The sequence below is a fragment of the Podarcis erhardii genome (genome assembly GCF_964252035.2).
Source record: "Podarcis erhardii genome assembly, chromosome: 8".
In the NCBI taxonomy this organism is placed as follows: domain Eukaryota; kingdom Metazoa; phylum Chordata; class Lepidosauria; order Squamata; family Lacertidae; genus Podarcis; species Podarcis erhardii.
In genome coordinates, this window is record NC_138499.1 from 37845959 (window position 1) to 37863662 (window position 17704).

A 17704-nucleotide genomic window follows, 5' to 3' on the forward strand; every position below is an offset into this window, starting at 1 on the left:
ATTTTGAATTTTAAAAAACAAGCACTTTTATTGCTTAACATGGCATTTTTGTGTTCAAGCTGATAGTAGATATGTTAGTTTACCTGTTGAGTCGATATTTATAAAGTATTTTATGGAGGCAGCTCTAGAAGCTTAGGATATAAAACATGCCTTATTTTATTTCAAAAGATATAATGTGCTATTTAGATCAAACTGGGGCCCCTTCTACATGCAATCAAATATAGTATCTAACATGTAACATTCATTTCATGAATGATTTAGGCATTACGTTTCCTCCTTTGGAGAACAGCTAAATTTGTTAGGGGGCTACTTTGGGACTCAGGTGCAGGATGTTGAGTCCATACTCCAACTGGCATCAAGTCTCTTTTAATAATATTTTAATCTGTTTATTCAAATATTTACATAAGAGACTACATATATTATTATGAATAAAAGAAAATAGATATATGAGATCATCCAAGATATAAACAGGTAAAAATATAAATCAACCAGTGTTTATAAAAGCATGTATGTAGATAATTTCATTCCTTGTAAAACCCTATCGTTATTCAAATCTGCAGACACATAAAAATCCCCATTGAAACCTGAATAAAGGGTATTATCATAACAGTATTTAGATAGCTAAAAATATAAACAAATATTACTATATGTCCTCTAAAGAATATGAATTAATTAAGTCTTGCACTTTGTTATTATGATTGCCCTTTTGCCAGAGCTGCCTGCCTGTCCATGTCTACAAGTCTGATATCCCAAGACTTGGCACAGATATTTTAAACACTTTACAAATATTAGACTGTCTTTGAAAGACATAGAACAAATAAACCAGATAGGTCTTTCTTTCCAAATTTAGTAACAAGTTTCACTTTCTGAACCACTGAAGTCTTTCCCCTTAAGCTGGTAAAACCTTTCAGCTTTCAAACAAACGTCCTCACACCATCACTGATGCTGCACTTCCAATGCCTGGGTCCCAGGATCCTTAATCTGTCACTTCCCAGTTCTGGTACTCTGGATTCTTGGCCCCATCTCCTCTCTACCATCACCACTCCCTGCTTTTTCTCCAGCCCTCCATTGCTGGCTGCAGCCTAAAGAGGCAGGGGTCTAGGATCATAGAATTGTTGCATTAGAAGGGACCCCAGGGGTCATCTCGTCCAACTTCCTCAGAGAACAATTAACCTCCAACCCAACCAGGCAAGCTGGTAATTCTATCTCTAGCCCAGGCTTCCTCAACCTCAGCCCTCAAGATGTTTTGGGCCTACAACTCCCATGATCCCTAGCTAGCAGGACCAGTGGTCAGGGATGATGGGAATTGTAGTCTCAAAACATCTGGAGGGCTGAGGTTGAGGAAGCCTGTAGCCCCTGAGACTCTGCCCAGGCCAAGCTGCACTCTTCACTGAACCTCACCTGTTTCCTCTTCTAGTGTTTTTACGTGGCTAGAATGTGATAATTACTCTTGCTTGCCTGTATGGAGGGTGGAGTGTGTCTGACCACACCTATTTTGCCACACCCGCCATAAGTGCATGCCTCCACCCCACCAATAAGGTTGCATTTGAGGGAATGCAGTTCTAAGGCTGAAGAAGGTTCCCCACCCTAGTGGGGTACATAACACCGGAACAGCGAAACAATGCTATTAGTCAATCCCCACTCAGTTTAAGAGAGCTTTAGAGAACGTTAAAACCCTTCACATTGAGAAAGAAAATGACTCCCACTCAGTATGGTCCAACATTTCTTTTATGCCACCGTAATAATAATAATAATAATAATAATAATAATAATAATAGAGAGAGCTACATTTTAAATCTATTGCCTTGTGTTTGGGTTTTCTGTGTGCAAGTGGAGTAGTATATCACATTGGGTGCAGGTGGAACGCATATTCTTACCTATGCGCCGAGAATTGAATTCCCTTTATCATTTCCATTTAATTTTGCTCAGTTTACTGGAGAAAATACGTTTTTGTTGCCATCATTACTACAGCTTGACTTGGGCAAATGAAGTTATCATCTTTTTCATTGTATATCATTGCGCATAATGAACCAATTTCTGTAATGTGCATATTGGCTGATTGGTGGTGATGGTGCATACATCAAAAGGAATACAAATGGTTCTTCACAGGCTCCAGTGACCCCAGAGTGCCTGGAGTAACATTAAACTTATTTTGACTTGTAAATGGAGGAAATGTGACATGGAGGTTATAGAATAAGGGCATATATGCATCTTCCAACTCTTGTTTTGACATAGTACTGCCTTCTTTCAAAGGAACATTTTATCTCTCTCTTTTTTCCCTGGCATGTTTCACCTTCCACTAGTTATTCATTCAACTTCTCCCTAAGAGATGAATTATTATTCAGGTACATATCCAGTGGCAAGCCCCGGGGGAGTTAATCTCTTGCTCTTTGCTGCATTTATGTGAGCACATCTAGTTTATAAGTCAGCTCTGATGAAATGACTGTGGGGAAAACTGATGTAAATAAACTTTTAAATATATATATGTTATATGGAAGTTATTAGGAAACACAAGTATCCACTGATTGTTCCAAAAAGTTTCTTTTTTAAAGAAATGTTGCTGGATAACTTTGTGTTCATAAATGTATATTGGGTTGATGACCTAGAATTAGTAGAGCTGAGCCTGCTGCAGGTAATTTCTGAGACCTTGCATAGACTTCTCTCTAGGGCAGAGATGAGGAGTGCAACTCCCATCCTTCTGGGCTCAATGGAGTTGGAGTCTCACAGCACCTGGAAGGCCACAGGTCCCATGTCCCATATCAGTTCCACAGGCGTTCGGTAATGAGTCTGCTTCATCCTGCTTGAGATCTATAGAAGGAGCTTCTGTGTAGCTGCAGAAAAACCCTCTAAGCACAAGTCTTGGTTTGTTTTTACTTATTTTATTTAACAAATTTTATATATTGCTTGATTGTAAGCAGAACCTCTAAGAGGTCTACAAACAGTAGTGCGGTCAGTATCACAATGTCATTCACAAATAGTGATGTGATAATTACTGAACAGTCGTTCATTACTTTTCTTTTCGAAGTAATAATAATAAAAGCCATGTCCCCCTCCTTTCTCAGTGTCCTTGGCCATACTTTGGAGGAGATGCTCACCTAGGCACTTCATCTGCTCTTGTCCCACCCTTTCTCTCATTTCCATCTACCACTCAATGCCTCTCAATGGGCCACCTGGAATGAGCAAGGATTCATATGCAAATCAGCTACAGAACGTAGAAACAACAGTAAGGACTTGGCCATGCCTCCTCTTATCCCACTGCTTTCCCCCAGGGAAAACTGTTCTTTAGTGATCAGTCAGAGCAAACAGCAATTCCAGTTTTCCCCAGATTGCCATTTGTTCTGATCTATCGCTAAAGAGCAGGTTTGAGAGGGGGAAACTGCTCGGACCCATATCTAGAAAGCGTGGCTCAAGCAGAAAACTGCTTGGACCTGTGCTTTCTAGGCTTGGCACAAACAGAAATGTGGGTAAGCCCAAAGACTTCAACTCAATGAGAATGAAGGTGAATGCAGAGGCAAGAGATAATAGGAGGAAAACAATGGGGTCAGGGAGAGAGAGAAAATATTAAGGATGCATTTGCATGCCTTCTCAGAGGTAGTAACTACATCATGCAAGTCAATAAGTGGTATGTTACATAGCTGGACATATTCATGACAGGAAAATGTTTGTCTAATTCCAGGCTCTTGTTTTCAAGGTCATGTACAACTTCTTGTTTTGACTTGCCTTTAGGTTTCCATTGCTGTGTCTTTTATTATTTTACATTTGGGCGAGCAGAAGAAACTAAGAGCTTGTTGCAGTCGAGCTCTGCTTTAGTCTTTACATAAGCATCTGCTTAGCCTCTGTGAGAACAGAATGCTGGACTAGACAGCCCTTTGCTCTGATTCAGCAGGGCCCTTTGTACATTCGTAACCATGTCATGCATTCATTCACTTTGGCTATAATGCTTACAGCACTAACAGCCTTTAAGTATTGTCTGGTGTTTTTGTTTTATTTTTTTTTTCTGAACAGAGCTACAATGAACCTGTGGATGTTAAGGTATCCCAGCAACCTCAGATGATGAACACAAAGCAGTCAGTATTCCATGGATCTACACAGCCTCATTCGGCATTGTATCTAAGTTCCCATTACCACCAACAAGGAGGAATGAATCCTCACATAACAGCCATACATCCCAATATTCCTAGGAATATAGCACCTAAGCCTAACAGCCAAATGCCAGTGACTGTTTCCATAGCCAATATGGCTGTGTCTCCACCTCCATCCCTTCAGATGAGTCCTCCTCTTCACCCACACCTCAGTATACAACAACACCAGCCACTTACAATGCAGCAGTCCATTGGGAACCAGCTACCAATGCAGGTCCAGTCTGCTTTGCATTCACCTACAATGCAACAAGTAAGTCCTACCTGTGTTTCTAATCTCTGATGATGCATTAATATTTGTGTTACTTCCCATTTTTGCATTGGCTCAGAGTTCCAGGTTTCATATTGCAGCTGCGAGTTATGATCCCCAGAAATCTGCTTCTCCCTATGGAGGAAAACCAGATGGTTCCTGTTCTCTAACCATATAAAAAGTCACACATGTGTAGACAACTTGCAGGCTAGCATGAGCAAGGCAGAAGCTTAGCTGCTTATTGTATGTGAACCTACCTTCTTCCAAGCTTGTGGCCGCTTTGTAGCCTTGTTGAACACAGGAAGCTGCCTTAGCTTGAGTCAGATCATTGGTTTGTCTACCCAAGTATTGCTCACTGTGACTAGCAGTGCCTTTCCAGACCCTCAGCTGGAGATGCCAAGAACAGAACCTGGGACTTTCTGCATGCAATGCATGTACCAAAGTCCTGATGCCCCACAACCATGCTACTTCCTTTGTGATAGCAACAAGTGAGCTAGTTCATTGCATAGAAGTAGGGAGATGCCAGGAGGTTCTGCGCTCTTGCTTCCCCTGACCATTTCTGGTGTGTATGTGAATGCTATTAGAACTTATGCAAACAAAGGAGAGAAATGTTGTGGCAATTAGAGCTATAATTCATACCATTAATCATTCTGAATTCCAGTACTGTGTTTTATTCTTTTTATTCATCAACAACACTTAAGAGGAGTCTTCCCCTAAGCTTACAGCTCCCATATCTCTGACCATTGGCTGTGCAAGCTGGGCCTGATGGCAGCTGAAATTCAAAACTCCTGGAAAGCACCCAGTCAGGGGGAAATGCATAGTAAAGTTCAGATGGGCCTTATTCTACATTGTGTTATTTCAACTAGAGTATCAAAGTACTTGTTCCTCGGCCCCAAAATAAAATAACTCCATTATTTTCACTTTATATTCTCTTAGTCTTTTCTTTCTGATATACTTTTTTTTAACATTAAAAGACGGGTTATAAGAGGCATACCATCAATTTATATTACAGTATGAAATCAGTAGCATCTTGTTTGTGGACTTTTGTGTCCCTGCCCTCAGTGCTAGGCATTATTCAGATGTTTTCATTTAGTGTGCACTCAGGTGACCAGAGCTTTTTCCTAAGCGGTGTCAGTTAATTTAGATTCTCAATATATGAAGGTTTCCCCAATTATTTCCTCCCAATGTGCTTTAACTTATATATGTTATAATGAACCCATTATGTTGCTCATTCACTTAGATTCATTGCCCCTCTCAGAAGTTTCTCACAGGTCACCTGTCAGATATTACCTTCTAAATCATGAGCTTCATTAGAAAAATGCAACCTAAATGAAGTCTAGCTAAATTAGTCACATTTCTTTTGATTTTTCATAGGCTAACAAGACATTTATACAGGAATTTTGTGTTCACACTGAAAACAAAAAGCACTACAATTCTTTTTTAAAAAAACAACAACACACACACACCATACCATTTCCCCACATCTTCTAGAGAATTTGGTAACAGAAACATTGTTGCCATTATGTGTGTAACTGTCTGGTTTTTGGTAACACAGATACTCCTAAAATGAGTGATAGATACACATAAAATGAATCAACAGTCCCAATGAAATTCCATTGCTGTTTTCAATAAAACAGAACAAAAGTCGTGTATAGGGAGCCCAAAGTCTACCTACTGAATGTCTACTGTGTGTTTGCAAAGATTTGCAAGCACTCTGGTTAACTTCCTAGAATATTGAAGTTCATGGATCTGACTATGAGCCAACTCCCTTCTCACCCATCCCACTAAGACCAAACTGCCTGCCTGCCCTGTGAAAGCCTTCTTTCATACAGCTTTTTGTCATTTATTACATGAGTGGTAACTATCACATACCTCTATCCTCATAGTGCTAGTATGCTGTTCATTCTCCTGTTCTGTCACACCAGCCTTCCCCAAGCTGGTGACCTCTGGATGTTTTGGTCCGTAACTTCCACCATTAGCCTCAGCCAGCTTGGTCAGGGATGAGGGAACTTGTAGTTCCACACCATGCAGAGGTCACCAGCTTGGGGAAGGCTGTGTTGAACTAGAGATAGAAGTACTGATCTACTAAGCTGTTGTTTTTCTATGTTACCATGATAGAAGGCCTACAATTCCATTATTTATTTTTATCACTTCCGTTGCAATGTGATCACATGGGTGGCCTTTTCAGACATTGCAGCTTCACTTCTTCCGATCTGTTTTTATCCCGTCAGTTCTCGGGCATGCTGCATTTTCACCACTCTTTATTTCCCCTGCCCTCCATTTCCCCCCACGTACCATGTTTCTGAATGTGGCTAACAGGCATGGGGAGAGGGAATCATTAATATCTGTCAACTGTCCTTATAACCTTAAGGGAAAATCTTTGTATGATATCACACAGACATATTTTCAATTTCCTTGTGTAATAAACAGATGCTTTAGGATTTGGATGCAATTTAAAGGTTTAAAAAACATCACATTGAGATTGATGAATAAATCAGTTGTGAAGACAAAAACATTGATGCCTGTTGAAAATACCTCTCCAGACAGGCAGGAAATGAAATTAGTTCCCGGTAAAGTGTAGAGATGAGGATCGCACTTTAGGTTCTGCTGCAGGCTTTTTAGTACTTGCTACAGTCGCACACAAAAACCCCAGCTAGGGATACAGAAATCTAATTAAAGAGCAAATGTCCCGTCTGACATCAAATTAATCTTTATCAAGTCCCCTATTTTTATTTCAATCTGGCGCAAGAAAATGAAACATAAAATTCGAGGCATGTTGCAAAACAGTTGCTGATTTTATCTTGAGCATTACAAAGCAAAACATTTGGCATTGTCTCATTAGCCCACAGAGCATCCATTTTCTGATATTTTTTATTGCATTGTTGTTTGCAAAACCCTTACATGAAATTCTATTTAAGCCATTCTGCATCAGAGTGGCACAAGCGTCCAGTGACTATTATAGACTGCTTGAAACAGTAGCCAAGAAATTTGGCCTTTTGTTAGCTTTGCAATTCTAAAATTCTTCAGTTATATTTTGTTAGCTTTGGCTTAAGCCTTTTCGGCAAATATTAGAACAGCAACATGATTTCCTGGGTTGTGGGAAGCTCCTACATCTGTTCTGTTGGCTTGTAACAGGGGAGAAGGGAGCCTTCATTAATAAGGAATCCTGATAACCCAAGGTTCAAAGAACTATTAATTATGGTATGACATATTTTGTTCCTTGTTGTTTTCAATCAGTATCCATAACTGTGACTGCTTTTGTACATAGGAAAAACAAACGAAAGTAAGAGCCATTAGTCGAAATTCAAGAAAAGCCACTAATCAGAGCTGACAGTTCCAATATAAGCCTCAAATTAGACAGTTCCAAAGCACTTCCAATATAAACATCAAATCACACACTTGACAGCTGAAGGAGCTATACTATACGAAATATAGGCTCCATTTGCATTGTCAGCTTTAGTACATGCTTTGACTTAAGAATACTAAAATCACAATTTAGTGAGACAGTTGTTGTTTGTCTGAGGGTTGAAGCTTATAGATGAGCATGTAGAAGCTTGTAGACAAGTCAACAAAGCAGGCACAGCATAGTATTCTGATTTAGGCTGCATCTTCTGCATGTGTAACCCCTAATTGAAATTGGGGATTTATTTTGAAGTAAGGAATCATTGGATCAAGTTACTAGTCCATTTGACTTCATTTGTAGCCTTGGACAAAGTATTCCATACACTTGGTTCCATAGGGTCACTGGAGAATATTTTAAAACTGATTTTTTTTTTTAAAGGGTTTTCAATTGACCCATAATGTTGGCTTTGCCTTAACTGCCTGAACACTTGGTTTTATTTCATTTATCTAAAATATTTCATTTATCTAAAATGTCACTAGTGCCCATGTTCTGTGAACTAGTGACATTTTAGACAAAGCGAGCAAAGGGTGTTTTTTCCTGGACTATGGGCAATCATGGGGAAGTACTGGTGCTTTGGGGAAAAGGCAAGTGTTGCAATTAGATTACCGTATTTTTCGCTCTATAAGACGCACCAGACCACAAGACGCACCTAGTTTTTGGAGGAGGAAAACAAGAAAAAAAATATTCTGAATCTCAGAAGCCAGAACAGCAAGAGGGATTGCTGCGCAGTGAAAGCAGCAATCCCTCTTGCTGTTCTGGCTTCTGGGATAGCTGTGCAGCCTGCATTTGCTCCATAAGATGCACACACATCTCCCCTTCCTTTTTAGGAGGGAAAAAGTGAGTCTTATAGAGCATAAAATACGGTATATGTGCAGAGGCCTCTGCTTGGCTGTTGTGGGAAACAGGGTTCTGGACCAGCAAGGATCTGTTGGTCTCACCATAAGCTTAAAAGATGGAGAAAGGGACCATGTAACACCAATACTGAAAGATCTTTATTGCCTGCCTCTACGTTTCTGAGCTGATTTTAAGCTGCTGGTGCTAACATGTAGAGCTGTAAATGCATTGGAACCCAAATATATGAAGGCATGTTTCTCCCTCTATCAGCCTCCTTTATCAGGTGCCACCATTAGAGTCCCGCCAAAGGAAGATACACCTTGTGGTGACATGAGATAGGGCCTTTTCTGTGGTGGTTGTGAAATACCCTCTTCCTGGAAACACAATGGGTGCTGATTTTGTTAGCATTCCAGTGCCATGTAAACATATATCTGTTTCACAAATCCTTTCAGGCATTTTAGTCTGGCACTGCAGTGAAAAGGGCCGTAGCTCAGTGGTAGAACATCTGTTTTGTATGCAGGTGGTCCCTGATTCAGTTCCCAGCATCTGCAGGTAGGGCTGAGAAAGACTCCCTGTCTGAAACCCTTGAGAGCCACTGCCACCCAGGTCAGACAGAATGGCGGCTTTTAATGAGATGTTCTTTGAGGTTTTCTGTTATGCTGGTTTTATCATCGCTTTTATCTGCTCTTTTCACTTTCTGTTTTATTGACTGTGATTTTAACAGAAGCATAACCTGCCTTAAGATCATTGGATGAAGGGTGGGACTAAAATATTTTAAATAAATAAATAGCCATAATGTTACTTTGACTTTAGTGCCAGTGAACTATTTAAGAGAGAATTTGCTCAAGGGAAGTGAGGATCTGTGAAATGGGAGTGCTAGTTCTCAGCAATGGTTTCTGAATAACGCTTAGGAGCCACAGTTACATCTGCACCAATCCTATATTTTAGGTAGCAACATTAGATTTCATCTTATGGTAGAAAAGTGGATCCAAGTTTGTTAATAATGAACTCCTCTTTATTTTTTAAATATTTATTATTACATGTATATTTCAACTTTGTCTCCAAGGATCTCAAAGTGCGGCAAATAATTCTTCCCTTTCTCAATTTATACTCACAACCAACCTATGAGGTAGGCTAGGGTGAGAGACAGTGAATGACCCAAGGTCACCCAGTGGGAATTTGTGCCCTGGTCTACCATCTACTCTAACTACTACATCAAGCAGATTTAAATAATGGGATTTCAAAAGAAAAAGCAAGAGTGTTCTAACAACTCTCCATTTATATGTTAACCTCTTGGTTTGAACTAGGCATTTATTGTATTTGCCAAATGCAAACAAGGGTCATAAAATGTACCATTTCAACCAGATAGGTTCTACGTAGCAAAATGAAACCTTTATTTTAGTTAGTGTACCTCCTTCTGATGTCACCGGGAGGTTCATCTCTGTTCTCTTCTAGTCAAAATTGGTGGGTGTATAATAGTGTTTCTGCACAAAAAGTGCTTCTAACCTTTCAGCAATGCTCTCTGTATATTTAAGCTAAATACTGTACTGCAAATCAATGCATACCATTCTTGAAAATCTGATCTACTCCGCTGATTTTGGCAAACAGCATTTAGGCATTCTCACTCTTGGCTGAAAACAACAGCAAGTTGGGGTTTTATGCTGCTTTTGCTACATTAGTCCAACAACTGTTAAAGAGCCTTAGCTGAATTTTTGTGTAGTTGAGAAAGAAGTGCAAATAAAAGAAGGAGCAGATGGTCCTTTTGTGACTGAACCAAATAAAAGGGGTTTGAGAACAATAATTGTGAATAGGTGTAGTCTAATAAAACACTCAGCCACCTGCTGCCTGCATCCTTCAAAAAGATTCTGTTGCATATTCTTGGAATTAACTAATAGTGTATCCTTGGGTTGAATCGAAATACGAGCTGTAAGAGACACACAGACCTTTCTTTTATTTTCCCGTGTTGAATGAGTTGTTTTTCATGGCTTTAAAATGTCTCTGTTCTTTGTCTCCGAGTTCTACACTATTGCAGTGTTATCTAGCATTTCTTCTCAACCAATTAAAAAAAAAGTGTGTGGTTTTTTTTTTCCTTTTGGAAAAGCACAAGCATCCTTCTATTTCCTTTTCTTTTTTTTCAAGTTTGAAAATGTAGAAGTACAACATTGGTACTTTGTCAGAACTTTCAGTTAAGAGGTTAACTTCGATCTGCAAACCTTATTTTGAATGCTCTCTCCCCCCCCCCCTTTTTTTAGGGTTTTACTCTCCAGCCTGATTACCAGAATATTATCAACCCAACATCTACAGCTGCGCAAGTTGTTACCCAAGCGATGGAGTATGTTCGTTCAGGGTGCAGAAATCCCCCAGCACAGAGTGTGGACTGGAATAATGATTACTGCAGTAATGGGTGAGCAGCCAGTGAACGCCACCTTGTGTTGAGTAATATTTATGACAAAAGCTGGGCAACAATTGTGGCATCTATTTTTATATTTATCATCTAGCTCAGATTACAGGGTTCTGATGCCTTTGGTTACTAACAGATGTCTAGTGAAAATAATAATAAACAAGCAGTGGCTGGCTTTACATCAGACCAATATATTTTACTATTAGGGAGACTGTTATGTAAGAGAACAAGGGCTGCAGTACTGCACATAATTAATTGCAAATAAGACTCGCCCTCCACTGAAATCAATGAGAGAAATGGAAAATGGTGTCCAACCACTTACAGTAAACAGAAGAGAATATTACCTTGATAGCCATATACTTGTTGGCAGCTGTCTGTCTCGGGAGGCAATGAAGGAGTGCACATTTGGGGAATGAAGTCAACCTGCTGGAAGGTTACAGTGGCTGTAGAGACCAATATGAGAGAGACATGTTTTGTTGCAGCTGGGGCAGAAGAAGGCACCCAGTTGTGCTGCTGCAGATGCACCATGGCGTTTCTTCTCTCTGCACTCCTCCTAGTGGTCGCAGACTACACACTCCTTATCCAATACAGTGGTACCTCGGGTTAAGAATGTAATTCATTCTGGAGATCCGTTCTTAACCTGAAACTGTTCTTAACCTGAGATACCACTTTAGCTAATGGGGCCTCCCGCTGCCGCCGCGCCGCCACCACGCGATTTCTGTTCTCATCCTGAAGTAAAGTTCTTAACCTGAGGTACTATTTCTGGGTTCACCTAAAGTGATAGGGTTCTGGGATATTGGTCAACTTGCTTAACTAAGGAAGAATATTACAGTGGTGCCCCGCAAGACGAACGCCTCACAAGACGGAAAACCCGCTAGACGAAAGGGTTTTCCGTTTTGGAGGCGCTTTGCAAAACGAATTTCCCTATGGGCTTGCTTCGCAAGACGAAAATGTCTTGCGAGTTCCTGCGGGGGTTTTTCCCTCTCCCCCCCCTTTTCCTAAGCCCTAAGCCGCTTATCAGCTGATCCGCTAATAAGCCGCTTATCAGCTGATCCGCTAAAAGCCGCTAAACCGCTAATAGCGCTAATCCGCTAAGCTGTCAATGGGCTTGCTTCGCAAGACGAAAAAACCGCTATACGAAGAGCCTCACGGAATGGATTAATTTCGTCTTGTGAGGCACCACTGTAAACATGTCTAATACAGGGATGGGGAAGCTGTAGCCCTCTAGATGTTGTCGGACGCTCTTCTCTGCCAAATGCAGACCAGGGTGCTTTTCCCATCAACCCCAGACAGGATGGCCATTGGTCAGGGGTGATGGGGATGATAGTCCAAACAACATGTGGAGGGCCAGAGTTTCCCCAGCATTAGAAAGAGCATGTGCTTTTCTGTTTTCATGTTCACAGCCAAGCAAAGATGCTTTGTGTCAAGAGCATTTATGTTCTGGTGGGAAGGGGCAATCAGACAGGCTGGTTTATAAAGGGGCACAGGCTTACTCTCTGCTGGGCTGAGGTGCTCCCTGGAGCCTTGGCTAGAATTGCATGCCTGTCTTTGGCCCAAAACTGGGGGACTTTGAAGAGAAGAAGAAGAGTTTGGATTTGATATCCCGCCTTTCACTCCCCTTCAGGTGTCTCAAGGCAGCTAACATTCTCCTTTCCCTTCCGCCCCCACAACAAACACTCTGTGAGGTGAGTGGGGCCCAAGGTCACCCAGCAGCTGCATGTGGAGGAGCGGAGACGCGAACCCAGTTCCCCAGATTATGAGACTACCGCTCTTAACCACTACACCACACTTTGCTAACACTTCTGGCCTGCTTAAGATATCAAAACACTGATCTCAAGGCTTAACATGTGGTTTTGAATGTCAACATTAAATGTAATTTTCTTTTCTCTCCCCCTCCCCCAAATTCTTTCTGAACAGGGCCATGCAGAGGGACAAAGCTTTGTACCTTACCTGAACAGTTTGGGAAAGCGCCTCTTCTTTCCACTGAGGAATGCAGGGAAGTCTTTTCATCCCAGATTGCTATATGCAGTCAAGGCAGTTCTGCATTTATTTAGAAAATACAAGTTGCTAAGCACTTAGGACTATTTAAGCTGGTGGGTCATTCACTCTGGGGGGAAAAATAGTCTTGCTCCTTCCTCCACCCCCTTGTTTCTTTTTCTTTCTCCTTCAGCATCCTTTAAATGGACGTTGCTTTTCTTCTTTCATTTAGGAAGGAGGCTTGGACCATTCAGATTTTATGTTGGTTTTTATTTTTGCTGTGAAGTGCTGCGCTAGTAACTGCCTTAGCAACTGTAGATGTCTTGGATAAAAGTCCTGGATTTTCCATTGGTTTTCATAATGGGTGTTTATATGAAACTACTAAAGACTTTTTAAATGGCTTGATGTAGCAGTCATAGCAAGTTTGTAAATAGCATCTATGTTACACTCTCCTAGAGTATAAAATGTGAATGTTTTTGTAGCTAATTGTAATTTGAAACTGGCTCATTCCAGTTTATTGATTTCACAAAGGGGGTTAAATTGGCAAACATTCATATTTTTACTTCATTTTTAAGCAACTGACTAATAGTTCTATATTTTCAAACTCTTTGAAAGAAAAAAGGAAAATTATTCCCAAATGAATTTAATTAAACAGAAATTGGCTTTCTGTCATTAGTTATACAAAAAAAAGTTTAGTGTTGGGAAAAGAGCAAACACATTTATTTTGTACTGCCTAAAACTGCTTTTTTATCACTTTATGTGTAATGGTTAGTAAACGTCATTTACGTCCTCTTATGTATAAAATGGCCAAATGCTTTCTTGATATTTTATTAGATGCTGAAACAGATTGGAAACATCTAAATTATAACCTTTACATACAGCTATGTATTATTGTTTCTTCATACTGTGTCTGTATTTAATCTTTTTTATGGAAGCTGTTGCGCCTATTTATGAAATAATAAATATAGGTGTTTGTAAGTAAATTTGTTAGCATCTTAAAGAAGATTTTTTTAAAACTACTTTTGTTGGCATCAATGTATTTGCTGCTGGTGTGAATACTTTTAGTTTAGTTTTTACAGTGATATGAATAAAGCCAAACCAGCTTTTCATGGGAGAAAATGAAGGTAATCAACATTTATTCTATACTTCCTAAGTTGATCTGTGACCAAAAAAATAAGTAGAGGGGGGGAGCTAAATCCTTAACAAACTTCCCTGTATCTCTAGTCACAAGTTACCTAGATCACATTAGTGAAGACTAAATAAGGAGATATAGTATGTCAAAAGTCTGATGTGCACAGGGACTTCCTCATTCTCTTCTATGAAGGGAAGCTTTCTGCACATAGGTAGGAATGGTGTTACATGCACAGGTCATTCCTGTGCCTACAGGCAACAGCAAAGAAGCCCCTACATGAGTGCAGCTCCATATAATGTATTGAGGCAGCTGGAGCAGTGCCACTGTTTTAAATGGATGCCTTTGGCATTCAGAGAACATTTGCCCAAAAAAACAAAGGTGAATTATAATGGAAAAAAGAAACCAAAATGTAAAGTTACCAAAAAATACTTCAGTTATGAAGGCAAAAAGGGCTAGGTCATAATTTTTATGAGTAGGAAGTAGCAAGGACAGGACTAAATTCTTCAGTAACCACTGAATGGCCCAAGAGTAGAATAGTGATTAAGAGAGGCCAAAACTGAGTATTTTTACCACTTAGATTAAGGGAAGCCCAACATAGTACCCTCCAGATAATATTGGACCACAGCTCCCATAAACCCTGACTATTAGTCACATTGGGGATGATGAAAGTTGTAGTCCAATACTATCTGGAGGAACCACATTGGCTACCCCTTGGTTTAGAACATGAATAGTTATGAATAACCCATTCTGAGATGAATCCATCCATGGTCCTCCAAATGGGAATGGGCCTACTTAGGAAGGGATGAATAAGGGATGTTGTAGGTGTGTCAAACACTGCCAGTTCTCCCATCTGTATATTGACTATGCCAGAGACAGAGTTAACCAATCATTCTCCAATTAACATTGAAGGTAGCACTCTTAATTTTTGGACCCTATCTTTGTTTCCTTAAGAGTTCTCCTTCTCCCCATCCAAACAGAGCATCAAATTATGTTTTGAGCAAGCTGGTGCAATTTCTGTTTCCTTTTGTCCACTTACTCTTGGCTACAAGCTCTGCCAGGCAATTCATATCTCCTGTTTGGGAAAATCTAGTATTCTCATCTTAAGGGATGCTCAGGGTGGCAAACTTGTACTGGTTAAATTGCGAATCAGCTGGCTTCTATTTCATATGTGAAATAGAGATATTGTGTTAATCCAATCCAAAAGAAAAAGATGTAAAATGCCTGAAAAGTACATTATGTTGGCTTTGAAATGAAATTAGGCAATGTACAAACTTGAATCACTTGAGCATGTAATAACTAATAAATAATGCAGATCAGATGTGATTATTCAAATGGCTATAGCTGAGTTCTAATTTTCTTGTCTTGAATCCATATAGGAAGTCACAATTACATTCATGGTTTTATAGTCTTTATGTTGAGTACTTTAGAAATAAACCAGCACTAACAATTAGCTAATATTTCCCATTAAATTCTGTTATAGTAAAATTTCATTTCCCACTCAGAATAATTCTACAAAGAGAGAAGCAGTTGGCAGTTATGGCAATCAGCTTCAACAGGATTTGATGGGAGAGTGCTGTGTTATCAATATCTTTGCTAGAGAGGCTGTGCTGTCACAGAATACCATTTATTAATTTCAGTAACCAACCAAGGTTCAAACTAGAAGCAAATATCAATGTCAATAAAACGTATGTCATAATTAAAGAACGTCTGTGTGGTGGTGTTGCTGTTCAAGTATATACTGGAGGTTAAAACCTCACCCCTTTACACTGCTTGGAGGTATTTTAGTCATGTTTCCATAGAGCAAATGGACATTACATAACTGCATGAGTGGTTGTTCCCTAACACACATTCTGTGGAAATTTGGCCTGATTAGTGCAATGTGCTATTTCGCATTATAACTGCACAGACAAATGTCCCAGCCTAGAGATCAAAATTGCAGTCTTGAAAATGAGAGTAGCTATTTACTTGCCTAGAGCAATCAGCTGCCCTTATAATAACATCCTAAATACTCACCTAAATGTCCGACTAAGTGCATATTTGCACACCAACCACTTTTAAATATGATTTCTATATAGTGCAATCTTATATTTATCTACCCATAAATAAGTCCTACTGAGTTTATGTACCTGGAAGTGAGTATAAGATTGCAGCCATACCCATGTTATCAAGCTTTCTGGAAAGCACCAAAGCACCATGCATTTAAAGCATTTTGCATGTTAAGTATTGCATCACTGGTAAAATATTTTGAATGACAGATGGAGGACTAAAACATATATTTCAAACTGCAACCATGAAAATAGTTTAGTTATATGAAAAATGTCCACAAATTATACAAGAGGCTAGCAACACTTTCAAATTTCAGTACCCAATGCTACACATATGCATGTCAATGAAAGAGACCCAGCATGCAGTGGCGTAGCAAGGTCAGCTGTTACCCGGTGTGGAAAATTTCTTGCCCCCCCCCCCCATGCTAGAACAGAACATTTGTAAGGAGAGATGAAAATGTTTGTCATCAACACTGACAACTTGGGACTTTGGGGGTTTTCATGCAGTATCCTGCCAGGTGTGAAGCAGCGCATGTGGTTGATTTTGCCGAAGGCAAACATGGGCAGGAATGCACAGGAACCAGTAAAACATTTACCCAATGCTGGAAAAGGATTTCATCAAGGTTCATCACTTATCTTAGAGCACTGGTATAATGTTACAGGACTTCTGGCAAAAAATAAATAAATTGTAATCCTCTTATCACTACACATGGCACAGTGTATCCTCCTTAGCAAGGTTATTTTTCTGTTTTCAGGCATGCTAAATTATAAGTGAAATGTAGTCCTTTTATGGAAGTAGAAAAATTCCCAAACTTTACTGTTGGTATTTTAGAATTCTGTCAAGGTTGCTGCTAAATGAAAAGAAACCCACCACTATTTATGTACATCAGCACAAATTGATATTAACTGGTGATCGCATTTTGCCAAGGACTTCATACTTGGAACATCAATTCATTCATGATATGCTACATTTTAAAAGGGGTTTAGAAAATTAAAAGTTGAACCAGCAAACATGAAGCAGAGCATAAGGGAACGTGCATTTACTGTGTATTTGTTATGTTAATAGCTCATCTTTTTCTTCAAGGAGCTCAGGTTGGTGTACGTGGTTTCTCCTCCTCATTTAATCCCCACAGTGCCCCTGTGAGGTAGGTTAGGCTGAGAGGCAGTGTCTGGCCCAAGGTCACCCAGTAAGTTTCATGGTTCAATGAGGATTACACCACATTGGCTCCCAAATGTACGTAGCTCCAGTCTATTCCAGAACAAAGGGTTCATCGTTTAATTCAAATTTACATTGAAACCAAGCATAATTGTCCTGGTGGGCTGTCAAGGCAAATATTAATTTGGCAAAGATTAATATTGACTTGCTAAGATTAGAATTGACTTGTTAAAGCTGTCTAGCAGCTGCATTTGGCAACATTCCTGCAAGTGCATGTCATATCAGAGTATAAGGCTCAGACGTGGTTGCTTGCCAGCTGTTACTTAAAGCACCCTTACACCATTTTGAGTATTCTTGTTCTCCAGGC

General features: G+C 39.8%; 1 protein-coding gene across 3 annotated transcripts in view; it reads left to right on the forward strand.

Annotated features, from left to right (window-relative positions):
* Positions 1–15840, forward strand: part of TOX (thymocyte selection associated high mobility group box) — a 189299-nt gene extending 173459 nt beyond the window's left edge. For all 3 annotated transcript variants that reach the window (XM_081874366.1, XM_081874367.1, XM_081874368.1), the window contains 3 exons: positions 4006–4392; positions 10879–11030; positions 12945–15840. In XM_081874366.1, coding sequence (XP_081730492.1) covers positions 4006–4392; positions 10879–11030; positions 12945–12981 — 576 coding nt within the window. In that variant the 3' untranslated portion in view covers positions 12982–15840. The remainder of the gene's footprint in view (positions 1–4005; positions 4393–10878; positions 11031–12944) is intronic.
* The last annotated feature ends 1864 nt before the right edge of the window (positions 15841–17704 follow it).